General features: G+C 40.3%; 1 protein-coding gene across 6 annotated transcripts in view; it reads right to left on the bottom strand.

The window, feature by feature from the left end:
• Positions 1–26,740, bottom strand: part of MACROD2 (mono-ADP ribosylhydrolase 2) — an 861,715-nt gene that overhangs the window by 253,687 nt on the left and 581,288 nt on the right. For all 6 annotated transcript variants that reach the window (XM_066316515.1, XM_066316514.1, XM_066316518.1 and 3 more), the window contains exon 8: positions 7,652–7,725. In XM_066316515.1, coding sequence (XP_066172612.1) covers positions 7,652–7,725 — 74 coding nt within the window. The remainder of the gene's footprint in view (positions 1–7,651; positions 7,726–26,740) is intronic.

A 26,740-nucleotide genomic window follows, 5' to 3' on the forward strand; every position in this document is an offset into this window, starting at 1 on the left:
TTAAGTCATGACACCAAAATCAAGCAGAACACAAATTGCAACAGGTTTACTCATGGGAAGAGCTCGGAAGCAAAACAAAGATTGCAGCAGTGTTTTCTCCATTACTCAGGAAGTATTTTATCCGTGAATCTCACTCCAGCTAAGTGGATTGTTATTCCTCAGTTATTTATTCCTACATACACACAGGGTGAGGGACACAAATCGATTTAAAGTCCCTAGAAGGGCAGCAACAATAACTGAAACCTTCCGAAATGAAGGCTGGACCTCCTTCTGCATTGCCTTGATTTGAGGAGCCAGCTGAAATTATCAGATTTCTGGCTGAATGCCAGTACAGAAATAACAGGATGTCATCCTGATCTTTTTTTGTCATGCAAGAAGTACCAAGAAGGAAAATAAAGCCACTGTTTCTACTTATTTTTAAGTATTTTTTCACACTGCTCACTACAGTTGTAAGGCCCCTCTAAACACCCAGAAATCACAAGGAAAAAAAAAAAAAAAAAAAAAAAAAACCAAGACAAAAGCTCACCCTGAAGTAGAGACAATTTTGTTAATTTAGCTACACTCCTGTAGAATTTTGAAGCTATCCAGGCTCCTGCTATCATAACTGCTATTAAACTGTAAGGATAAAAAGAACAAATTCTTTGGCAAATTTCAATTATTAGCTAGTTAACTGCTGTAAACACGAAAGAACCCATGCAGAGCTCTGTTTTGTATTAGTGACACTCATTAGCTGCAGTGGAGTTACTGAAGGTGTTTTTGATGCAGTACACAAAGGTTAGACAAACCTTTACAAAGATATATTCAGGGAAAATATCTACACTATGCAAGGATTTCCTTGATCCTTCACAAATTTCAGAGGGAAGAGCTGACAGAAAGCCACATCACCAAATGCTCCCAGTTTTATTTTGGTCACAAATGAGCATCTCAAAAACCAAACCACAGGACACTGCCCTGGGACATCCCTGGCCATCATGAGCTCCAACAGTTCTGTCCAGGAGGGATCCTTCCTGCCTGTTCCTCAGTATCTGTAGCAAAAATACCAAAAACCTTTTCAAGTTAATAAATTAAGTATTATGTGTAACAAAGACAGGCTTTGTCCGCTTCACTTTATCACCCCTCTAACTAAACAGCAGCCTGAAGAACATATAAGAAAAGCATTGCTGCCTTATCATTTCAGAAAATGACTTGTCTGCTGGGATGAGAGTTAGATTTGGGCTTTGGGGACAGCACTGAATCTCTCTGAGCCTGGTGAGAGAGCAGCTACGCAGAGCAAATAAATCATTTTAATTTTGTACCAGTTGAAAAGCATTTTTTTTTTCCTCAACTTCAGCAAGATGACAGTGGCATGATGGCTGATTTTCATTTCAATCAGAGCAGCATATGATTACCACCTAATTAGAATGTAGAAATAGAAAGGAGATCATTTTTTAACCTACCCAAGAGAACAGTGCTGGGGGAGGGGGAGGAGATTATGTTAATCAAGTGATACTGGCATATCAGAGCGACCAAAATAGCCGGATGAATTTTTATCGGCACCCTCGCTGTCCTTGAGGGACTGTCAGTGGCTTCAATCAAAACCTGCATTTTCAGAGCTTGATTCCTGAGTAATAAATATTATTTAAAATAAATACAAGCCACCGCAGGCCCAAACCAAAAGACATCGCCTTAGGCATAAATACACATATTTTTGTTAAAATTTCACGTGCTTTTGTTGACAACTGTAAAACTGTAAACAGGAAAACTAACAAATCAAAACCAAAAGTCACGCTGTCTGAAGGGGAGTTGTTTGCATTAATATACATGCTTGGGTTGTTGTTTTTTTTTTAACTTGCTTTCATTAATTAAATATTGCCAGCTAGCTGCTCCACTCCTTTCTGGAATACATGTCGGAAGTTAGCTGCTCTGCCCTCGGGGAATCTAAGTGAGGTTACATTAAATGCAACTGCACCAGGCAACATTTTCCAAGACATGCTGTCTCCATCTGCATCCTTCTGCAGAGATAAAGACTAGACCTCGTCTCAAGATGCCACTTTGTTTAATTGCCTCTGAAGAATGAAGAGCCAGAATTAAATTGCTGAGGCCACCGAAAGGAAGGGGTCGGAGAAATCAAAAACAAAATAAAATTAATATTTAAATGGTCTTTCAGGCAAGCCTGATTTGTGCAATAGAGAGCGGTGGCAGCTCCCTTTGCTCTGCCCTCCCAGGCAAGTAGCTGGTCACCACAACGTCTCTCTCCAAACTGATCACCAGGACCCAGCACCATTTTAGGTTTACATTTTCCTCATTTTTACATTTTCCCCTCAGTAGGGGAAAACACCCCAACAGATGACATCTGGATGGAGCACAGTGCCAAAGGAAGCACAGGTGCAGGGCACTCATCTTGGAGCATGCCTCACTGGACAAACAGGGGTTTCCTCATGAACATTTTTGTCAAGAGGAGTATAGCCAGTGTGATCCTCACCCCCATTAAAACTGATTTCAGCTGGACCAGGGTTTGGCTCACCCTGCTTTGCTGGAAATGCTGATTTATTTTTTTTTTTTTTTCTGTAGGATGATACGTAACTACCTGCTAAAAAACAAGGTGTCTCATATGCCTCAGGTAAATAAGAAAAAAGTCTCTTGCCAGCAATGAGTCTAATGAAAAGGATTCAAGGATGTGTTGATTTATTTCCCATTTCTGTGCTTTTAATTTGTAGCAGTTATTTCAACGGCACATACATTGCCACTGCACTTTCCTAGGTGTTGTTCTACCAGAGTGTATAATAAACGTGAGATATTGTGCAAGAGAAAGGACAATACTTTGAACTAAATGTGCTGTTAAATTAAAGTCTTTTCTTGAACATTAAAAAAGTCCTGAGGCTTTTTATGTATGTTGAGGCATACACTTGAATCTTGTTATTTTTCACCCTTTTGAGAAACATAGCCAAGTAAAAGTAGATAATTTCTATCATCACAAACATGCCTAGATATCTGCCACAAAAATACAAAGATAACCCTGTCCCATCACCCCCAACAACTTAAGGGAGCCCATATATAAAGTTGCCACAATGATTTTGAGATACCATTACAGGAAATCAGCTGGCAACACCCCAAATGATCCCAGAAAAGAAACATTCTGACCAAATTATCCCCGAAAGAAACATTCTGACCTGTTTAAAGAACTTAACGTGCATTTAAAATAATCAATCCCAGGGTGTAATCTCCTAAAGAGTGGACCCCGATTCTATTTTGTGCTCTGAAGAATTCCATTAAACCTCTGGAGCACTCTGTGCAGCGTGAACACACATTTTGCTAAGGAGATAGCCTAGGTGGTCTGCAGTAAATTACCCACTGCTGCTGACTGAGGCCCTACCAGCAAGAGTTTGCTCCAAGGGATTTCTCCACTCACAGCACAACACCATTTACCAGCTTCTAAACTAGATTTGCCCCCTGGCTGCAAGTCAGCAAACCTGGGTGTAAAGCATGGCCAGAGATTAGTTTGACTAAAGGGCTTCATTTCAAGAGCGGAACGGTGCTGCTGTTACACACAACTGAGTCCAGACCACTACTTAACAAATAGATTTATTTTGTTTTTTAATGGCAAATAGTTGTGGGTTTTTTTTCCCCAGCCAACTTTATGTAGTTGACTTCTAGGCTGCTGGACTATGGTGGCTTTATGTTTGAGTAAATGACAATAGAAATCTCTCTCTATTGCTTTGTAACAATTAACCTCAGGAAGGAGCTAACTCCATTTGCATGGTAATGAGACATTCATCTAAGTGACATCAGAGTTAAGCATGCTAATAAGTTTTTATACAAACACCTGAGGGGTCAAGCACAACCACGGGCTTGGGTAAGGAAACCTTTTATTAAATGCAAATCACTTGTCTTTTAAATACTATGACAGAGAAATTTGCAGGACTCCAACACAGCTTGCAGGAATCACTCAAGTTACAATTTCAGGCCCCTGGGTTGACTAAGGAATATAGCAACTGATTTATTTATACTTTGAATTAATATCAGTATCTAAAAAAAAAATCTTCATTATAGCATCAAAGAAACGAAAAGGCAGAGAGGTGAAAACAAGAATATTGCCTTATCTCTCCCAAATTTGTCACAGATTCCTGGGTTGCTGGAAGGCAGAGGAGACACGGCTGATGCAGGGAACAACAAAAGACTTGGAAATTTGTCAGCTTTCCTTCTCCCTATTTGTGTCAGGTATATTGCAGTGGAGGCAGACTCCCTGGTGAGCATGCTATCTATCTTGCACTAAAACTCCTCGAATTCAATCAGCCAGCTCACATTCTCCGATCAAAGAGGTTGAGACCTCAGTGAGTGGTTAGGTCCAAGGGCATAACTGGGCTGCCAGACTCCTTTGGGACTAAAGGAGCAGAACCTTCTCACAGGTGAGGCACACTGCAGGATAAAGGCTGAGGGAAAGAAGCTGACTTAGATTTCATTTAACTCTGGCAGACCCAAGTGTAGGAGGCCTCTCTTGTTCAGGAGAGAATGTTAGCAGGACACACCAACTCATCCTGGCACTTCCAGGGGAGCAGGTTTGGTCAGTGGTAACAGGAAGGAGATGCAGACAGCACTCTGAAAAGCTGCCAGATCACTCTGCCCTTGTGCCAGGTTGTTAGAGGTTTTGCTCCCAGACTAGAAAATGTGAATTTAAATATCCAGTGGGTGTGGTGGGAATTGATCTGTCTTTAAGACAGAGCTTGGGAGAAAGGACTGCATCATATGGCTGTGTGCAATAAGAGGAGACTATTAAAGCACAAAAATCCCTCTTCATTCCATTGCTGTGTGACGAGCTACTTTGGGGAAAAGCTTAGGTAATGTACAATATTACTACTCAAAACACAAAATCTAGTCCAAGGGGGTAAGTGTACACATTGTGGGAAATACTAAAAGTAAGGAGGCTTTCAGAAAGCTGTGGAAGCAGGCCCCAGAAACAGAAAGAAGAAAAAGAAAAGAACTTGGAATTAGCTGCAACTGCAAAGCTTGAAAGTAGGAAAAAGTTACAATAGCGCAGCAAGCAAGGACATGAAACAACAGTTTGAGACTTAGGTTTGGCTAGGAAATATATTAAGACTGCAGAAAAATATACTTAACAACATAGTAGAAAGTTTTAAGCTTAATAATGAAGCATTGTGTATTGTTAATAGAAAGCATACAAGCAAGCAGTTTTTGAAGCAGGTGTACGTGTGCTTTTAGTCATTGGCTAGAACAACTGTCTGTGAGATTTAGCAATGTGCTGTTGGCTAGAAAGTTTTCAAAATGCCCTGTAACAAAGAAATCTTTGCCTGCTGCTGGCAGATGTGAGTTGTTGCCATCTCTCAATCGTCTCAAACTCTCTTATGAGACTGATGCCGCAATAAAGTTCAAGGAATGTCTCCAAATAGTCCCGTGCTGTTTGTGCCACATGCCAACACACATCCCTGGAAGTGTTCAAGGCCAGGATGGACGGGGCTCTGAGCAGCCTGCTCTAGTGGGGAGCATCCCTGCCCATAGTATGGGTAGGAACTAGATGTACATTTATGCAAAAACCATTCTGAAATTCCATAACAATGTAAAATAGATCAGACTGACACCCAGCACAGAGCTACATCAGTTCTTTTAAACCAGATAACTATGCTCACCTTGCCATACACATTAAATACCAGCAACCCAGTAATGGTATGCTTCCCAAAGATCCCTTTTACTGCCTAAGTTACTGCTGGCTTCAATAAAATAAAGTGTCTTTCTTTTGCTGCTGTCCTGTTTGTGACATGTAAAACATGCTAGTATGCCATAATCTAAAACTGAAGTCATTGCATTTTGGAAAAACCTTTGGAAGAGGGTAAGCTCCATGTGAGAAAGCACAAAGCTATGGATAACCAAACCCTCAAAACTTGACAAAAACTTAATACTTCTCTTCCTTTGAAAATCGACAAAAACTTAATACTTCTCTTCCTTTAAAAATCAACAAAAACTCTGGGGGGAACAGCTCTGAATCATTATAATCAGTAACAAACAATAATTGCACCACCCACATGTCTTCAAGTGCATCAAACAGAGTGAGACCTCCCTTGCTGAGGCTGGGATTCAGGATGTTGGGAAAACAACATTTAAGACAATAACTATGAGCTGTAATAGTCCAAACTGAAATAAAACCAACTGTGGTGTAAGGTGAGTAGGATAACTTTAAATAATTGCTTTGTGGTTAGGACAGCCTGGGCTCCTTTCGCTGTCCGAACATCATAAACTAAAGCTACTTATTTAAAAGTAATTCTGGTTAAATTGGAGTTTGTGAGGAGCAAGGCAGTTTTTGAGGAAGAAAAACTTATTTCTGGAGCAAAAAAAAACCCCAAACCTTTTAGCCCATTTTTAAAATTATGTGATAAAAATGAAGCTAGAAGAAATCATAAGATGGTAAGCACCACAAACATACTAGTTTTAGCCTTACACATCAAGGTTAAAATTACAAACAGACAAGATCCCAAAAATATAAACTAAAGGCTAAACAGATGAGATTTAGGTCCTAACAGTGTTAATGAAGTCTATCCATCCAAAACTCAAGATTTCTAGCTGTGAGAGGCCAACTGTGCCAGCAGCAAAAGCCACAGAAACCAACTACTCAGTGCTACAAAGAACCAAAGTCCAACAGGTGTGCGCTCCTTAGCGCTCTTCTAAGTTGAAAACCTCAATTGTACTGCTCAAATCTCAACGTATCACTTCCTCTCAACTCAAAGTCAGCAAAAAAACCCCCAAACCAAACCACATAAACCCACTAAATTCGTACCCTGACATATCAGATTCTAGGGGAAAAGCAGGCTCCCTGAATATATGGCTAGAGGAAAAATACTCCTAATTACGTCCTTGTACGCAGTGCTTCTCCACTGAAGGCTTTGGTCAATGCTTTCAGGCAAAACACCAAACAACTTGAATTGTCTGAAATCAGCTGGCTGTTGTCATAGGGAAGCAGGCTGACTGTCAGTTTAAGACATGATTCTTTTATCTGTTTTCCCTCTTTTTTGCTGCACTTCTCCAACCCAACACTAGGAGCACAGAAAGACAAACACTAAGAGGGGAGAGATGCAGATCGTTCCGGTAAAAGCATTTTTTGTCTTGTACAAATAATCACTATTATGCTGCCACTGGAAGATGACCAACGCTATTAAAAATTCATATATTTAGTGAGTGCTTCTGGGAAAATGAACGTTTAATAGTAAGCAAACCAAAAAATTGATGAAAACAGAAAATAGGATCCTACAGCTCTTTACTGTAAAGTGACCTCTGGAAACACCACTGACCTTTGGTGGCAGTTTCCACCGACAACTGGTTTGCACATTTCCTTTCCAAGAATCTCCTCATTATGATCCAAAAACTCTGACACTCAGAAACAGCTGAGGAAGAGAATAGTCTTCTGCTTTGCCAGGAAAGATTACAATGCACAGGAAATGCACAGTATGGTTTCAAACAAAGGTATTTCCTTTGAACTCTAGTAGAGCTTTTAGATATAAAAATCTTCCCCTGGCTATATTGTCCTGACCCTTCACTGGTCTTAAGACTAAATAGTAAAAGACTTCATGTCTCAAGGCTGTGTTTACACTTTCCACGGTTTAGGAGTCAAAGATCATAACCCTTAAACAGAAATTTGAAAAAAAAAAAAAAAAATTTTGTTCCATACCTCATTGTGATTCTTGCTTAACCATTCCTTAATAGTGTTCAGGGCAATGACAGCAGCGGGCTCATTCGGAAAACCTGAAAAGAGAAGAAATGAGAGATAAATAAAAGATATATACTTCTTATTATATATAAGACATAGATATATTTCTTATATATATAAGAAAACAAATATATATATTTCGTGTATATATATATATATATATATAGGAAAACAAAAATCTGGGCTTTCTTGCTATTCTTTAAAATATCTTGGAATTACAGTTGGTCAACTCTCTTCTTCACAGACTGGTATAAAGGTTTTAGGTAACATCTGTTGCATTTTTCCCCAGCTAAATAAATTGAAAATAGGCACAACAATGCTTCATTGGATTTTTCTTTTTTTGGGGTTTTTTTTTGTTTTTGGCTTTATGATTTTGGTGTTTTGTGGTTTTTTTTTGGGGGGGGTGGTGTTTTTTTGGTTTCTGTTTTTTTGTTTGGGGTTTTTTGTTTGTTTGTTTGTTTTACTTCAGTTAAGAAAAGTCAACTGCTCAGGAGAAGAAGAAACAAGAGAGAGCTGTACATGTGTCATACTAGGCAGGCAACCATTCAGCACATATATCACAGTAACAAATACTAGGCTTACACTTCATGGCAGCAAGAAAAATTCAGACATTTCTTAAGGCACAAGGGCTTTCTTTCTCTAATCCATCTGTCAGCAAAACTGTACCACACTATGACCCCAGTGCCACAGGCCTCACAAAGAGAGAAATGTTTGAGTTGGAGATCTCTCAATTTATGACCTAAATCATAACAAACAGCTTTGGAAATTAAAGAATTCATGAAGCATTAGCATATGAACTTAAGGCCTTATGTTGCATGATACATTAGCAACAGTAATTCCCTCCAGCACTAAACAATATCAAAAATCTTTCCAGTGAAAAAGACTTTTTTGCTTTGATGGTTTCTACCTACCAAATCCAAGGATGCTTTCATTACTTAGGTACCTTAATTTAATTTTCCCTTAAATTCCTAACTTGGGGGCAGCAAATCATTTCTGTGAGGATTTAAAAATAAAACCCCTAAGCTGCATGAATGGCTCTCAGTAGGTTGGATTAATAGAACAGGCTTTGAAGATGTGGAGCTGCAGGCACAGTGGACAAGCAACAGGGTTAGCAAGAGTCATGAAATTCAGCATACAGCTGTGGAGATACAGCCTTTCTTACATCATACATCATCACTTTTGTGCCATAAACAGATACTGAAAAAAAAAAATTACGAATTTTCTTCTTTAACCCTTTTTCAGAACTTGTGCAATGCGAGATTAGGAAGAAAACCAGCCCAAATCAAAATCCCTCCACTGAATCACATTCCCAAAACATCGCTCCCTATAAATTGCCTCTGCAAAGATTTGCCCCAGCAGCATGTGTACTGCTTTGAAGTGACAGATGACAATCATTCATCAAGAAAAGCAAGTAAAACAGCCAATTTTGGATAATACCAACATTTAGCATGTGCTGCCTTTGAATACATTTCTCAGTAAAGCATATTTTTACATTTTAAAACATTATACTTAACCAAGCCCAAGAATACAAAAAAAAAATAAAAAAACAAAAAAAACCCAAAAAAACCCAAAAAACTTAGACCCTACAACAAATGTTTCTGTGGATACTTCCATTGCTGCTGGGAAAATAAATTCTTGTAACATTTAATAATGCTGCTGATATCATCGAGGCATATGTCTCATGACACCAACTAAAGACCACTAACCAAACCCAAAGCAGAGACTTCCAACAGCCTCATTTCCATCCTATAAAACAACAGAGCTCTAAGCAGACCATCTGCTCAAATTAGTAATATCCTAGCTAAAAAACTGGGGCTTTTTTCCACATAGAAATTCCATGCTCTGAGTGTGGGAGCTCTGCCTGGACACAAAATGAACACCGTGCAGAGGGACAAATGTGCATTTCAGACAACTGATATACTATTGTTTATGCACTGAATGGTTTATTATTTTCAGAACAATTCTCCCTCCAGCAAGATTAACTTCTCAGGCTTGTTTTTCGCTCTCTTGCAGCAGGTTGGCCAAAGTGGTGATAAAGCACAGTATAGAATCTCTCCATAAACTGTACACTGTTTAGAAAACTGCTGCCATACTAACCAGTCTTAAATAGAATGCTATCTAGAAAACTGGTCTTCAATTACTGCTAAGTCACCACAATGTAAAGGAACAAGTTCAGCAGCCTAAATAAACACCCTTGAATTCTGTGTATGATTTTGGAAAATAACACATTGAAATCCATCAGAGCCTTTCATGATCAGCTAGCCCCTCAAAACAATCACCTAATTAGCATTTTACACACATTTCTGGTAATTTTATGGAAAGGATTATTTTACTGACGACATGCAGAAGCAGGATGGAAATAACCTCCTGTTGCAAACCTTGCACCAGCACAAAAGCCCCTGTGCCTCTAATTCTCAAACAGAAAAACATTTTTGTTTACAGGACTGGGTTAAAGGAAGATAAAGCGAGAGGTGCTCTTTTAAAACATGCTTTTGCATTGTTTTTCTCTCTAACCTACATTTGCCTGCCGTAACATTCCTGGTCTGCTCCCATCTGCACTTCCATCCCCTCTTTCCCACTTTCAGCAAGAAAGCAATCTCGGGAAGCATGTGGGAATCAAATTACTTGAGAGAAATGAGCTCGAGGTGCCTCACAGTTTACTGACTGCTGGAGCAGCAGCTCAGGCAATTCTGGCTAAAGGCTCAATTTCACAAAAGATAAAACAGGTAAAGTAATGAGTGACACTGGGCCATGTTACTGCAGTGAGTGTTCCTCCAGCATACTGAAAAGGACAAGGGCACAAAGAGGCACACAGTGGCCGTGAGGTACAGGACTCCACTGTGTTCATCTGCCTGGAGGAAAAGGGAGGGTTGGCAAGGTTGTGTGTCACGGCCAGGTGTGCGCCGAAGTCTCTACCTACCCACAGACACAGGTATCTAACTTGGGCTGAGCTTTGTGCAGCCTGCACTGCCACAGCAACCCCCTTGGCAACACACCCAGCTGTACCACAACAACAGTGCAGCATCAGGATGTGTGCCTGCATCCTGAAGATGTAGAATTTTACTGCCACCATCTGCATTCTGTAGTGCCAGCTGATGGCATCTCCCCGTCCATTACCAGCATCCCAACTCCTCAAGCACAGCAAAATCCTGGATAGGAGCAGGACACTCCTCTGGTGCCCCTCTGAGTTCAGGAGCCACCCTTTACAGCACAGCTCTCATCACCACAGCTGATGGCACAGGGGGTGCAAACCTTCTAAGGCAGTAGGAACGAGGGTGTGCACTCTGCTACCATCACACAAAGCACACCTCACCTCTCCTCTACTGCTTTTGGGATGTTTTTTGCACAATCCTACCCACAGTGACAGCCCAGGAAAGCTTTGAGAGCCTTCAAACTCAAGATTTTGCAACTCTTTCCAAGGCTTTACCAACTGATTCCTGGAAATTGTAACCCTGACCTGTGAAGAGGCTGGCAAAGCAAGCTCTAGGCTGTGCAAGCCCTTGCAGTCAGCACGGCCATAATTTCCCTGCAAAGGCTTGATAAGAAATGGCAGAATTATTCTGATGCATCTGATACAAAATAAAGGCGCTGTTTTCGGGGAGAAGAGTGTAGAGAAGAACTAAGATAGGAACTAGAGATACATACTGACATTCCCATTACTTGTTGTATTTATTCCCTGGAATGCAACCAGTAAGAACATAACTCCCCCTGTTTCATCGAAGTACAGAAAATATGCGCTCAATTCCCTGTTGTTGGACACCCCTGTGTAAATGCTCAGTCTTTTGTGCTTGGGGGATTCAGTGGAGAAACATTTACTCTCCTGTGAATGTCTGTTACTCTTTGCCTAATTTATCTGTGCAGTATCAGAAGAATGTACACCAGTAGTCCGCAGAATTGCAGATTATTCTGAGTTGAAACATATCCAAAAGGATCACAGGGCCCAGCTCATGGCCCTGCACAATCTTCTTCAAAGCATGACAGTGCAACAAGGATTTTGTGCCACAAAACGAACAGAAATCTATCTCAGGGATTCCCACACTACGTGGAGATGCTGATGGCTTTTTCTGCCTCTTTTACTGGTCTTGATCCAATCTTACAAAAAACGTCTAGCTCGCAATCAGGCAATGCCACCTTGCCATGAAAAGCCCATTAACCACACAGGTATTAAATAATCAAACTTTAATATGATCGGAGGATTAAGATAACAGATTGCAACGGGAAGTCTGTAATTCTAACAAGCAAACGTCAATCCAGAAAAATCACTTCAGTAACTGTAAGGATAAGTGTTATAATTTGTCAGTTTAACTCAGACGCCTAATGTTTTCTGTAAATCAACTCCTCCCGGTAAAAAAAGAAAGGTCTGTATCCTTTTTTGTTAGCACAGCCTAAGTGCTAGGCAGGTTTTTTATTTATTTAAAGCATGTTTCCTTCTCTATGGATTCCAAAAGGCCTGTCACAGGCTTAATATCCTTATTTGCCAGTTTTAATGATTTTATTTTGAAGCAAATCATGAAAAGAACCAAATGCACATCAACACAAATAATCATTATGTGTTTTCATATTTCCTCAGAAAAAAATATCTACACTGGCATATTTGTGCATATATCAAGATGTAACAGTTTGCAGACTGTTCCTGTGTGCTAAAATCAACCCTGAGTCCCACAGCTTAATCAACAAGGCTGTTAAAATGGAAAAAAAAAAAAGAAAAACCAAACCTTCCACGTTTTAAGTTTATAAATTTGTCAGTATGTTTACAGATATATAAAAATGATGCTCTTCAAATAGTAGCTTGTCACATTTTTAAACTGTGGGACTGCACTGAGGGCCATCTCTGCAGTCAGTGTGACAGGGATCTCCACCATGCACCGAGTACTTGCTATGTGGGAATCGTCAGCGCCAGATGGCACGGAATATAAAGATGTTTTAAAGGAAAGAAGAAGGGGGAAAGAAGAGGGAAAAAAAGGTACTAAGCATTCATTCCATACATGTTCTGAAACCCAGCATTATTACTGGTACTGTAAATACCTCCTGAATCACAACCAACACATGAATAACTGCACTTCATTACGGCCACATGGGTTTAAGGCCAGATGATCGTGCTTATGACAGTAAAAGAGAACAAATGAGATGCACAGCCCAGCATGCCTGAGGTAGGGTTAACTCAATACATCCACTTGTCCTTCAGCTGTGAAATAAACAGAATAATCTTGCAATTGATCCCATGTAATCATCTTGTCAAAGACGTATTTTAGTCGTCAAAATGAATTCGCTCACGCTAGGTTGATTCCCATTACCATGGCAAATCCGTTCTGTTTGCAAAGAGATGATAGCATTCTACCAATAAGCTTATTGTGTTGCTATTCTTGAGCTTTTTACTTTTTTTTGTCTCTCTCTTCTCTTTTTTTTTTTTTTTTTTTTTTTTTTTAAATAACCATTGTCACATAGTGATTGGACAAACAAGTCAAGTTCCTACTTTGATCATTTTTGTGGACACTCATAACCCAGAAAGAAAGCACCTTCATTTGGCTCAGCTATGTTGAAGACTCAACAAAAGAGTCATGAATCTTCTGCTAAATAACCTACCTTTCCTTATTGAACTCATTCAGCCAGAGAAAACCTTATTGGCTGTCCACTCCAAAACTAACTCTAAGGAAGTGAAATTAAGCACTCTGAAAAGCCAGTAACCTTTCTGTTACCCCGAGAAACAAAGCTGCATCAATTCACTGTATCCTTCACAGACTGTGCTACAGTAATTAATTATCATCCATGTAAAACAAAAAGGGGAAAGAAGAAGTTTTCAACATGCTTAAACAAAAACATTATTCTGAAGAAATCGTTATATACTTCTCAGTTCCTCCCAAGAAGGATACAGGCCTTTATATTTTCCCTGAGTGAAAGAATTCAGAACCAACAGAAAACTACCTGCAGTTCCTTCAATTTGCATTCAACTGACATGACAGATGCAGCTGGTGGAAGGTGGTTAATAAAGAAACTCAAAAGAACTTTCCTGGTCTGATACAGCTGGTAGAGAATTGAAATAAGGGAGAGCTTTTCTTCACCCACCACAGTGCACTGGGTACGACAGGGATCCCTCGTTAAGAGGCTGACAGGGGCCTCGTGTCTGATCAGCACATCATCTCACCTGCACCACCTACACCTCAGGTGCTGTTCTGCTGTGTATCTGGGCTCAGCTCAGGGCTGCAGCTGAGAGAAGTCAGTCGCCAAAAGGTGGCCACCATGCAAGACAAATTAGGTCACAGCCGCTTCCTCTGTGTTCTCTGAAGTACACGGTGTCACACCATGCTTCACACCCTGCCACGTTGATACCATTGGAAAAAGACCTGCCATGTCACTGTGTTAAATGTGTCAGCTGAACAGACACAGACACACTATGATTATGTGGGTCATGTGAGCAGAGGCTCGCACCGCTAAGTCTAAAGATTCCACTGAAGAAAAACTAGATTTCAAGTTTACTGGGTGGTTTGATATTTATTAGTCTTGGATGGGGGAAGAAGTTTTAGTGAAAATGCATTTAGACTTGCAGTACTGAGGAGGAACAGAGTTCTCCTATGAGTACCCTGCTGCAAGAAGTATCATAATGCCATTCTGAAGGAGAGCTGCACGAGTGTAAGAATTTCACTTTTCTGCAGTAGTCAGTGGACTTTTCTTATCAGAAGCAAAGGTTTTGGTTTTGCTTTTCCAGCATTTGTAAAGGAGTATGCGGGCAGGGGATCACATCATGGAGAAATGGACTCTGCAGCAATCTTGTAGAAAAAACACAGCAAGCAATACTTGGGAGACTGGGAAGCAAAACTGCTTTGTAGCTGTGCTGTTTGATGCAGCTTTTCCGTCTGTCAGTCTGTCTGGGAATTTCTAATGCCCAAGTAGAAAATGAAGGCCTCAACCTGAGCATAGCATGGGAAAGATCAGAAAGACACGCCACTGAAAGGAAAAAGACCTCACTGCTGTGGCCATGAGCATTCTCCTGTGGGAGGAGAAAGCACACACAATGCAAATGCAAGTGGAAGATATACTCAGGCAGGTAGTTTTGCAATTACAAAATCTACCTGTGAGAGTGTCTATGCAATGCCTGTGTAAATTACACAGCTGTTCAAACACATGTATGCAGCTGTTCCTGAACTCAAGCACATCATTCTCCTTTAAATACACTTGATACCATAACCAGAATTGCTACTCCAGGAACAAACGTGGTACAAAGAAATGTTAATTGGAAGAGATTTCTAGGTGTACACGAGCTTCCTACTGCAGACAATTAAATCTTCTGTTTTGCCATATACAGCAAGCAAGTTGTGTTTTAGGGTGGCAACATAATACAGCCGAAGTAATTTGAAACAAAGTGTAAAGCACTAGTCAGCTGTGAAATCTCCCATCATACACTGAATTGCACAGCAATGGGATATTGGCTTCAGTGTACTTACAATTCCAACAAGGTTAAATATTTATTCTAGCCACTGATTTAAATAAAAATGCCTTGTTGTTCTCAAGCGCAGCAAAGTGAAAGGAATCAATCCTACCTTCCCTAAAGTGCCTTGCTAATGCCGCAGGAGATAAAACCCAGCCAAACCAACCCCCACACACCCACAGGCTCTGAATTCCACTGGAAACTGGTACTTTCTCCTGAAATGTGTCCAGAGATTAGACCTCCTTAGCCTCCACTGACACTCTCCCAGGCCCTCCTCGACTGCCCTGAGCACCAAGGGAGGATCTGTCCAGCAGTGGGAATAAAGTCATGATTCTGTACCTGGCCAAACCCTGCTCCTCATGGCATTTTGCTATCGACGGCAGGCTCTAATTGAAGGCTTATCCGAAGCAGAGATGTTCTTGGTGTGCCACTCCTTACTGAGTTTCTGAAGTCTGCTAACACACCTGCCACTTCAGGCCGGGCAGAGGGAGAAGGGGCAGGAATTGCCACAAGAGGCTCACTCCTCTTGCTGATGGATCTTTATGCAGACAGAGAGCCAGGAAAATGCACTGAGGAGCAGCAGATTGAGGCAGAGGAAGAAGAGGAGAGGGAGGGTGTTGTGTTTTTTCTTCTTTTTCTGCCAGAGTGGGGATTAAATGCTCAAGACCGTATTTCTTGTTCGGACTTGGATGTTTAACAATTCTTATCTATGTTACAGTCTCACAACGTGTGAGTTCTACAGCACTTCTAGCTAATAAACTAAAAATGGAGCCCTATCTCTCTCTACAAGGCCTTTTAAGGGTAAATTGTTAAATTAAGAAATGTCACCTAAATTATTTTTACTTTTAACCCAATAACCAACCACCTGTGGTCCACAATGTGGATTTTACTATCCAATCACAAAATACCACCTAAACCTGTGAAGAAGGTGAAAAAGGACTCAGCCTTTGCCCTAAAACCTCCATCTTGCTTTATATATCTTACTGTATTCTAAAACCTTAAACTCCAAGTTTTCCACCCTGTGATATCCCACACTTCTATCCAAACTCTACACCCACAATCCCAGTGCTGTCACTCAATTTTGGAAACCTTTTCCATGGCCTCAGGTCAAATGCAGTGTTTTCTCAGTGGTCAGTGCCTGTCAGCATAGAAAGCCTAAAATCCTCAGGGCCCAGGGATCAAAGAGGAGGGAGCATGGAACCTCTTGCTGCAAGATGGGGAGTAGGATTTTAGGAAGAAGGACTGAATGTCAGAGAAAAATCTCAGGGCTTTGCTGGAGCTCTCAGTACTTTGGAATAGACAGCACACCAGGACAGGAGTTACAAGAACTTGGGGAAACACATCTATGAAATGCACATGAGCCACCACAGCAAAAATGAAGGGAGATCGCAGCATAGAAAGTCTGAGAAACTTTAAAGGAATCAAACGTTCATAGGCAACAGAGGAAAAAATCCAAAAACCACATAAAGAACACAGATAGCATTGACAGCCAAGCTCTAGCCTTTAAACCACTCCCACCACGTTCAGTTGCTCTGGAAAATACAACACAAAGACCCATCTGGATTATCTAAAACCAACAGAGTGTTTAGGGAAGGCCATTCACGTAGAAGAGCAAACAAAACTATCTGACATTATTTCTACTGAAGCACTGCTCTTATCTCCTCTCCAAGGGATATCAAAGATTTCCTAAGAGCACATAATCAGCTGAAAAATATATACTTACTCCTTGAGAAAGAAAAAAAAAAAAAAAAAAAAAGACATAAAGCTGTTCTTTTATCTTTTTTCCCAAAAGACATATGTGGAAGAAAGTTATAGGGCAGGTTGGGTAAAAAAGCAAGACACTATGTCTGGCACATTTAATCTACTTAGTTTAGTCATTTTAACAAATACATTATTGATTCTTGGTTTGTTTTTATTATTCACACTGTGTATTTTTTTCAATTCTTGCCTCAGGCAGCAGTAAACCATACTAAAGGGTCACACCAGCAGCTATTGTACTCAGGAAATCTACAACAGCTCAAAACTGAAATATTTCCACCCAATCTGAAGTTCAAAAATGCCAGTACACTTGGGAGGAACAGAGAGGGGGGTGCATTCTAAATTTGGTGTTTAATGGCCTGTTCTGCACCGTACAAAAAGGCACTTCATGCTACCTGAACACACACTACACGTACGCTGCTAAAACAAGTGCTTGTGCAGGTTGTTGGACTTGATGCATCATTGCACCGCCTCAACAATTTTCTGCATTAATTTTTTAAGAAGAAGAATTTTTTTCCCCTTGCCCAGACGGTGCTCCATTTCTGCAGTAGTCATTTGCCTGGCAAGAGGTCAGCTGCACATACCCTTCTTTTTGTCCTGCAAGGGTCGCAATGTGACTTATTTATTTTCTGCTCCTGTAGCTATCAACAACCAGCCAATCTACACTATTTATCTGCATTTCAGGACATATTGGAGCAACAGCCTTGTCAACAAAAACTACGTGGAACCCACTGGCAACTCTTCAACCTTCCTCCCAGTGCTGCACCAAAAAATCTTTTTGCATGTCCTGAGATTACAGCAGTATACACAACAGATGAAAAGTAGTTAGAAGACATGTTAAATGCTGCAGCAGCCCTCATCTTAGAGGGCAGAAATGAGCTGAGACACAGACTCCTTGTTTATCACAGCACAAAAAGGGTCCTGGTTCATTCCCCTTCACAGCTCAGCCATCCTGACCCCAGCCATTCACTGACCCTGCCTGCAGCAGCTCCTGCTGGAGCTTTCCCTTGCAGCCTCTCACTGCTGGTTATTGCTGCTCAACTCTGACTGCAGGGATTGGTGTGCAGACTGACTGCAGCTTTTACCCAGCTGGACTGTGACTGCAGGTTCCAACAACAGGCTCTGACTGCACACCCACACTGACCTCACTGCAGTGCTTCTCTCTCCTCAGGATCCTTCTTCTCTGTGAGCCTCTCCTTCCCTCTTCCTCAAGGTTCCTCCTGCTCCATGATTCCCCTCCCCAGCTCAGCCACTCCCTTTATCACACTTCTCTTTACTGGGTACAGCTGGGACTCCTCAGGGGTGAGGCTGGATTGGGAATTAACACAGCTCTGACTTATCAGGGGCCAGGCCACATGCATTCCCTTCTCCTACACCTAAAGTTTGGAATAATGAGGAAAACTGAATTAAAGCAAGAGTAAGGAAAAATCGCAATTTAAAACTCTAATTTCAGCAAACCTGCCTGGTTACACCAGTGCATTACACACTTGTGATGCTCTTAGCAAGACATCAAATGCTAAAAGGTATAAAAAACTCATTAATGGGTAAAATATGAAAATAACCTTGTCTCTTAGAACACCCTCATCAGAACAATTTTGACTAATAATTCAAGAGAATTTGTTAACAAGAGAAAAAGTTGTTTTTTTAAACCCAGTACTGGCAGCTTATCAACAAAATAACCCACATTACATCAGATTCTTCAGTGTTTCAAAAAATCACAGCATTAATTCTCAAACAAGTATTTGTTACAAATATGATTTCTCCTATCCTCTCTAATTTGCATCTCACTCACAATTATGCTTTTATTGAGTCTTGCATTCTTCAATCAAAAAGGAAATTAAATAACCAGTTAATGGCACTTGCAATTCCAGAAACTCAAATCCAATTTAGACTCCATATGAACTCTAGGTCTTATTGAACTTGTTTTAAATAGCATTTTCAACATGTATTCTGGTAAGTTGCCAGGATATTGTTGAGGTTTTTAAAATTTATTTCTAAATCATTATATGAGCAAACATGTGCTGCTTCTAGCAAGGAATGGGATTTCCTAGCACTCAGAAAGGTTTAACAAACATCAACATTTCTGGTTAGATCAACAGCTGTAAATCCAGCCTTTAAAGTAAAATGATTTAATTTTGTGAGATGCCACTCTTCAGGGAGAAACATAAAGCCCAAACACACCTGTTTTTCAAGTAATTTTGAACAATATTCAAATCGAGATGGAGAAAAAGCAATGACAGAGCAAGTGACAATTACTGTAGTCAGAAGAAATGTCCCCATTTGAAGCAGAGGAACTGATGCTATGGTTGGTCTGATGGATGGAACTGATGCTATGAAGCAGCAAAGGATTTGGAAGACTAAGAAATCTCTTTTGTCAGAAAATGCAGTACAAATAAGAACCTGATCTGGACAATTTAAATGTAAATTTCTTACCACCTGTCAGACAAAGTGAGATTTAAACACCTCCACTTAAAAACCCAGGCATCTCCAAACCGTAGCCTTAAAGTGAAAATTGACCTCCCACCTCAATTTCCTTGTAAATGTGACCACAAAGGGGCTGTTTGTTCCAGCACTTTATTAAATTCAGGTTATGTGTATGGTCGGCATGAGATGACCCACACTACCCCTGGGGAAAACCACGATTTCAGGACAGGTCCATGCCACAGTCAAACACAACTAATCCTCTGGGAAACATGACATCCCAGAAAAATTAGCAGAAGGGATATGGAAAAGCATTAATGCACTGCATGGAGAAACCTCACTGACTCTTAAGCAATGAGGCAAATGAGGGGAAACAGAAGATTTTTAATTGGGGCGTATGAAAAAAAAGCATTTGTCAATTCCAAAGAGCTTCTGCATCATCAGAAATAATGTAAGACTTAAAATCAAGCTTGGGGAACAGCTTTAGCCAATGTGATTTCCATTAATTTTATCAAAGCGTCCTCGCTACATATACAATTACACTCAAGAAAGTTCACTTTATCATGACAGCTGCACACCTCCAGATTGTGAGAAATACCACTGCAATATTGAGCTGGGCTGGGATTATTCCAGTGAATTATTGGTGTGCAGACACCACCCTTCACAGCTCAGTCTTCCTCATACAGAAATACAGAAATTAGTAAAAAAAAAAACCCAAAAAACAACAACAACAAAAAAATCAAAACTGCATGAAGGACGGAAAGTTGTACAGATGTATCAATGCACGGGCCAAATTCTAGAAAGGGAAAAACATAATATATAATAAAAATCATATATATAATAATATAGAACAAAATGTAAAATATAATAGTAAAATAGACAGGATTTTCTGGGTGTTTGATAGTGGTGGTTTTGGCAGTTTTTGATAAAACAAAGTATCTTTTAAATAACTGCCTCTAACGTGTGCTAATGAGATAATACTGTCCTAAGTGCTGAACATTATAGACAGATAATTCAGGATTGGACTGAAGTCCATGATTATCTTCTGGTGTTTATTGTGGGGACATTCAGATTTATAATGAAAGAAAATAGAGTTTCATCATCAGCCCTGACAATTTTGGGGGAGAGAGGAGCCTTACAATTTAGATTTAATGCATTTAGTAGGCAATGACAAAAACAAGCAATAAATACAGAGCAACCTAAATAGCATGGACCGTACATTAAAAGCTACAAAATTAAGGCTACACATGAAATTCAGACAGAACCATTTTGTTTAGTAAGTAGAAAATCAGTGAAATATGTTGACACGAAGTCATAAAAACAAATAATAAAAATAAGTAGATTAAAAAAACCTGTGGAGGTAAGGGAAAATTTAAGACATCAAGAATGATAAAATGTGGAGCCAAGGCTGAAATGTATTCAGTACAAATATCAAGGTGACCTCCTCCTAGCAGAAAGCTTTTATACTACAAAATTCAATAATTTTTGAAAATTGGTCTATCAAGCAAACATAACTTGTTATCAAATGCAATTTTTTAAAAGTAGATAATTTCTTGAAATCATACGCAATTTAAACTTAATATATTTTTATGAACTTTAAGCCTATGTTTTATTGGCATTAGGGCTGATGGAGAAACATTTCTATTTATTCCTTTTCAGAAAATGCTCAGCTTAGTTAAGGTCAGCATAAATGCCATGTAATCAACATGGAAAACTCAGAAGAAGGTCAACGACTAGGAAATAGAGTCTTGAAAACATGGAACAAGTTAAGAAAGGATTTGGGAGCTAATTCAGTACCATTGAATGCCATAAATTCCACAGCCAGGACATCACTGACTGCCCTTAGCAGGAAAATTTTGAAGATGCTGGCATTATTAAAGATTTCGAGGCCAGAGTAGTTACATATTCCTGCATCACTTGTGCAGAATTTTGGAAAATATCAACTGAAAACATTAGTGGGGAGTTACACTCGAATTTCTCAGCTGTGCATTCTCGAACTCCTGGCCACCGGTCAGGGTAACTACAGTCACTGCTTCTGTTCACCTACAGCCAATAAAATGGTGACAACTACACCAAGCTACATGACTGAGAGACAGGTACAGCGTTCTGGTGCCTTAAGTTTTAGCTTTCATATTTGCAGCCTATGTGCTGCCCTGGGGTATCATTCTGAGGATCAGATTCAGTGTTACTAAGTTCTCTTCACAGAGTGGGGAGACAAAACAAATCCTTTTCCTGCTGAATACCAAGGACAAATCTCAGCCCCAAAAGCGCAAACAAGGGTGGGCTGAACAAGAAGGATGGGACCTCACAACCTGGAGCTGGAATTGCTCAATTAAACCCCAATGTGCAAATGGACCAAAACTTACAAAAATGTAAGACCTCATGACCAATCATCCATTTTGTGCCCATTCTTAGTCCACCCTGGGTGTAGCCCTGGTCAGGCCCTGTCCTGCCCAAGGTGGATCCTGGAGGCCTTTCAATAAATCCATACTTTATTCTCCAGCTCTGTCCAGTCTCTGTTCCAGTTCAGCCTTCCCAAGGCATCAGTTCCATAACCCCAAATCCTCATTGGGAATGACACGGAAGCCATTGCCAACATGCATCCTCATCACTTGAGCCATGCTTTCATTAAAAGGGAGCTTTGAATCTCACATCTTTTTTGGGGAAGGGCCTACTGTACATCAGTGATTCATTGCTTTACTGAAAACTGGTAAATTGTAGCTTTTAATGTTGCTATCAAAATATAAGATTTCTAGGGCATTGACTGGCACGGCCAGCACGTAAATAGCATCACTCGTTTCTTCTACACTGTTTCTAGTACTGTGAAAAATCTATCAGGTTTCCTTCCTTTCTCACTGTGTAAAGTAGGCAAAAAGGGGAAAAAACATCTCTTAATTAAGCAGTGTCAGCTTAGCAACAGAATTGTTCTTTACTCATTCCTGAAGGCAGGAAAAAAACACCCTGAAATCCAAACCAAACCCAGAATGCTACAACCAACCAGCAAATACAGCTCAAAATGTCGTTGGACAGGTTCCTAACGGCACCAGGCTAAAAAATAATGTTCTGGCCTCCTAACAGTCAGCTACAGCGTGTTTACTGCCACAACAAAAAGAACAGTTAAAAACCTATCAGTGGCAGAATGTTCAGCACCTATTACAGACACAAGTGTAACTACCTAATGGTAATTAAGGGCACAAGAGAATGACTAATGCTCTGAATCCATAAAACTGCATCAGTTCACAAGCTATTATGATTGCACTGTCTGCAGCTCACAGCCTACACCGGGCAATTTAAGGTGATAAGCATAAAACTGATACTCCATTTTTCCAACACTGGATAATGAGCTGGTACATAAAGCTGAAACTACGAACCACACACTGGTCACCACTTCAACAGTCGATTTACTCTCATCCTAAGGATGCACTTGTTTTCCTCAGTCTTCAATTCTAGGTATTCCTGTGCTGTATTTTTCTCATCAAAATGCAAAACACTTCATGCAGCGTCTTTTGTGATTTAGCAATGTGGTTTTGTTCATCAAAACTGAGAAACAAGAAAATGGATAAAGAAAACACGGTACTGGCTGGTAGCTAGAACAATGTGCTGACATTTATATCAGCTTTCATTTAGCCCAGAGGTTTTAGAACCAGGCCTTCCCCATGCAGCAGTGGAATAAAATTATTAACCTTAAATAGCCCATTCCTCAGTGAATGAACAAAAATTGCTACTCAATTAGACTAAGAAAGCCAAAATTTGGTTTGTAAGAGAAACAAGTTGCAATGTGTGATGAACTGTTGTATTTTCTATATGGGATTCTCCCTGAAAACGAACATTTAATATTTGTATTCCAGAGAAAAGTGACACAAGTCTTCCACTGCCACAGCATCACATACAAGAAATTATTACCCTTTAAATAGTATTATACCATGTTTCTATTAAAGGGTTCTTTCAAACATCATAGATAGAAGGGGGGAAAAATGATATGCTGCCTTGTCCAAAACTAAATTGGAAAAATGACAGATACAGATTATCATCTAATAATATATAGAACAGCAAGTACTTTCATTCTCTTATATGTAAGTAATATACTGAAAGGAATAAAAGAGATATACAAACAGTTTACAAATCAGACTTTAAAGTAATGTTCTTCTTGAGAGGCTAGATACTCTTTCAAGGAACAGTAAGATAAAGTCCTCCCTGCCCAAATCAAATATTTTAAAAACGGTACAATATTTTGGACTAGATTTCTCCTCTGCTGAGCTCAATGCAGTTATTCAAAGTGAACAGAGTCAATTACAAAACAAAAACAAAAACAAAACAAAACAAAGTCATTTATTTCTCTCAATGCAGTGGAATATATCACAGCTAGTGCAAATCACCATAGGTTCTCTCAAACCAATGTGCTCCAGCACGGACTTTGCTCTGTTTCCATTTTAGTTACCAGATGAAAACCTAAAATCATAGCCATAGACAGCATAAAGTACATTATTAAGTAGAACGTTACTGTGAGTACTACTACGAGTAGGCCAGTTAAGAGTCTAACCTAGAAGCCACACAGCTGCTGCACAATTCCAAAAAATAGATAAGAAGAAAGAAAAAAGTTAAGCAAACATCTACCACAAGTCCCAAAGTTCTCTACACAGCTGTCAGAGTAAATAATTTTCTTTAGTCTGCCATTGTTTTCCTTTCCATCTGGAACCAACTTGCCTCCTGTTCCCTGGGACAAAATCAGAGCCTGTGTGAAGCTGTAACCACTCAGACCTGCCAGCAATATTAACAGACTCATGGAATGGATTGGGTTGGAAGGGACCTTTACATCATCCAAATTTCAACCCCAAATTTTTGCTGTTTTTTTGCAGTAGCCATAACACATCCAGCCAAACCAAAGAGTCGTTTTGGTTCCCATGGGATCAGACACAAAACCACTCCACAAACACAATCCAGGTTGTTCTCTCTTCAAGGCAGGATCTAGCAAGCCACTGTGACTTTTCCTCCCGAGGACTTACCCAGGAGCTCCGTGTCCCACCTCAGTGATGGATGAGGTGTTGGGATGCTCTCCAACACCTTTATCACACCCGCCAAACCCCGTGACTGAGAGTGCACAGTTTGTTTATGGGCGGTGCTGGTGACAGGCACAACAACAAGTCCCCTCATTCAGTCAAACGAGGGAATTGAAGGATTAGTCTGTCAGGGCCAGACCAGGGCCTCATTTTTCTTCTGTGCTACGCAGGTCACCCCCTTCCCTCAGCCTGCATTTGATCATGATTAATTTGTCAAGGCTGGCTGTAGCATGGAAATGAAGAAATGGATTGCCAATTACAGTTATCTTCTCGCAGAACACCCCTTGAACCAGTCCTTTTCCGCAGCAGTGACGGTTCAGAAATAAACCAAACGCAGCTCTATCGAGCAGAAGCCTGACCCAAAGTGTGTTTTGAAGCAGGAGGTGACTTCCCCCTGCCCAAACCAGCTCTGCAGTGTAAATGGTTGACTTCTATCCTGCCTGCCTGGCAGGCACAGAAAGCCCGTTGACATTTGTTCTCATAGTTAATATGTTCTGAATTCCTGACTTAACACTCCTCAACAAAAGGGTGCACATTTGTTTCTGCAAAACTCACCCCGAATAAACCTGAAGGGGAATTTAACATGTATACAATTAATGTCAAGTAAACAAACCTAGCAATGACTCTGCTCTGCTAAGCAGCTCTGGAAAGGATTTGAACTTTCTCCTCAGCAGTACTCACAAAAAGGTAAATTCTGACTCTTGCTGCATTTCCTCTGCAATAAGCCTAGTGTGCTCTTACTAGCTGTGTAGTATTTCACTGATACAAGAAACAAGTTTAAATTGAATAATCAGATTCTGATAGATTAATTAAACAGTAAACAATTCCAAAACAACCTGATATTTTATTAATCATCATTAATAGCGAATTTGAGAAAGAACACTGCAGTCCTGGCAATGCAATGAATGCAATTTGTTTTATTCACTGACACAACTGCCAGCAAGTTACTTGAGTTACATAAATTCAAAGTGTGTGCATAAATCTAACTTTTTATTACCTCAGAAATTACCAGTTAAAAAGCAAATCCCTTCTTCTACCAAAAAATAAAAATAATCAGAGCACGGAATAGATGCCTCCTTTCCATTGCTGTAACCCGTGGTATTTTATACGATTTTCTGGCGCATCACACCTTGAGACAGAAGACAGGTGAAGGTTTTGTGGCACACAACATCTCTAAATGGATTCCCAAGACAAAAAGGCACAGCTAACTCTCTTCCAGGCCCTTCCATTAACCCAGCTGCCGACACGCTCTGCGCAGAGCTGCAGAATACATCTCATAAACAGGATTCTGGCTTAGAAACAGGATTAGTCATTCACTACACAGAGTCATTCAGCTCTGCTATTCTGCCTCAGTGGCAGTTGCCCTTTGCAGTGATAGATGGCAGCTTCCCCAATTTAACAAAAGATGCAGGGAAAAGGACGACACAGTGAGCGACGCTCAGAGCCAGAAACGCCTTCAGATTGACTTTCAGGTACTTTGATGAGACTCAGAATAGCAGCTCCATTCTGTTGATCCTTCCTTTCATTTCAGGAGAAAGGTATTTGCCCTTACAGCAATACATTTTTTTATCTTTCACAAGCTACCTAAAAGTCTCCATATCCTCACTCACACTTCTTCCAAACTTCGTGGAATGACCAAAGTTAAGAACAAGAGATGACTTTGGGGATGTCAATTGATGTATATGGCCACTTTCTGAGTTTGTACTGGAGTAGTATTAAGGGTCTCCAACCCTGACTAGGACCATTACAACAGATATTACATAAATAAGCACAGTAAGAGATGATGTCTGCTATGGAGAATAAAAAGTAGGGACAAATAAGGCCCAGCATCACAATATACTGTGGCCAGAGCACAGACAGACCCTCTGCATTAAAAACTAAGGAATTCATGGGAAACAGAAGCTGTTTTCCTGAGGTGTTTACTACCTAATGCAGTCACAGAAGTTCAAACAGATACCAAAGGCCAACACCTTTGTGGTAAAACTATTTGATATCTGTGACACCACAAATATTACTTCTACTCAAGTGTGTCAGGGCTTTTAAAAGCTCTGCAAGGACAAAGACTTGCACTACTGTTGTGTCATCACAGAACAAGTTTTCAGCTGTGAGTGGGACTCAGCTGGATACACTCAGAGTCACAGGATCTCTCAGGCTGGAAGGGAACCACGAGGATTATTGAGTCAGACTCTCTGCTCCTCACAGGACTACCTAAAATTAAACCTTGGGACTGAGGGCATCGTGTTCATCAGGCTTCACGGCAGCTTTCTTCTGTTTATGTTTGTGAACTCCAGATAAAACGATTCCATGGCATTAAAATGACTGTGAGCAATCATCTGGGAATAGAAATCTTGCCATTGGTCAGCTTTTTGTGGCTGCTGAAGTATACAGAAT

The sequence above is a fragment of the Sylvia atricapilla genome, chromosome 3, assembly GCF_009819655.1.
Source record: "Sylvia atricapilla isolate bSylAtr1 chromosome 3, bSylAtr1.pri, whole genome shotgun sequence".
NCBI lineage: Eukaryota > Metazoa > Chordata > Aves > Passeriformes > Sylviidae > Sylvia > Sylvia atricapilla.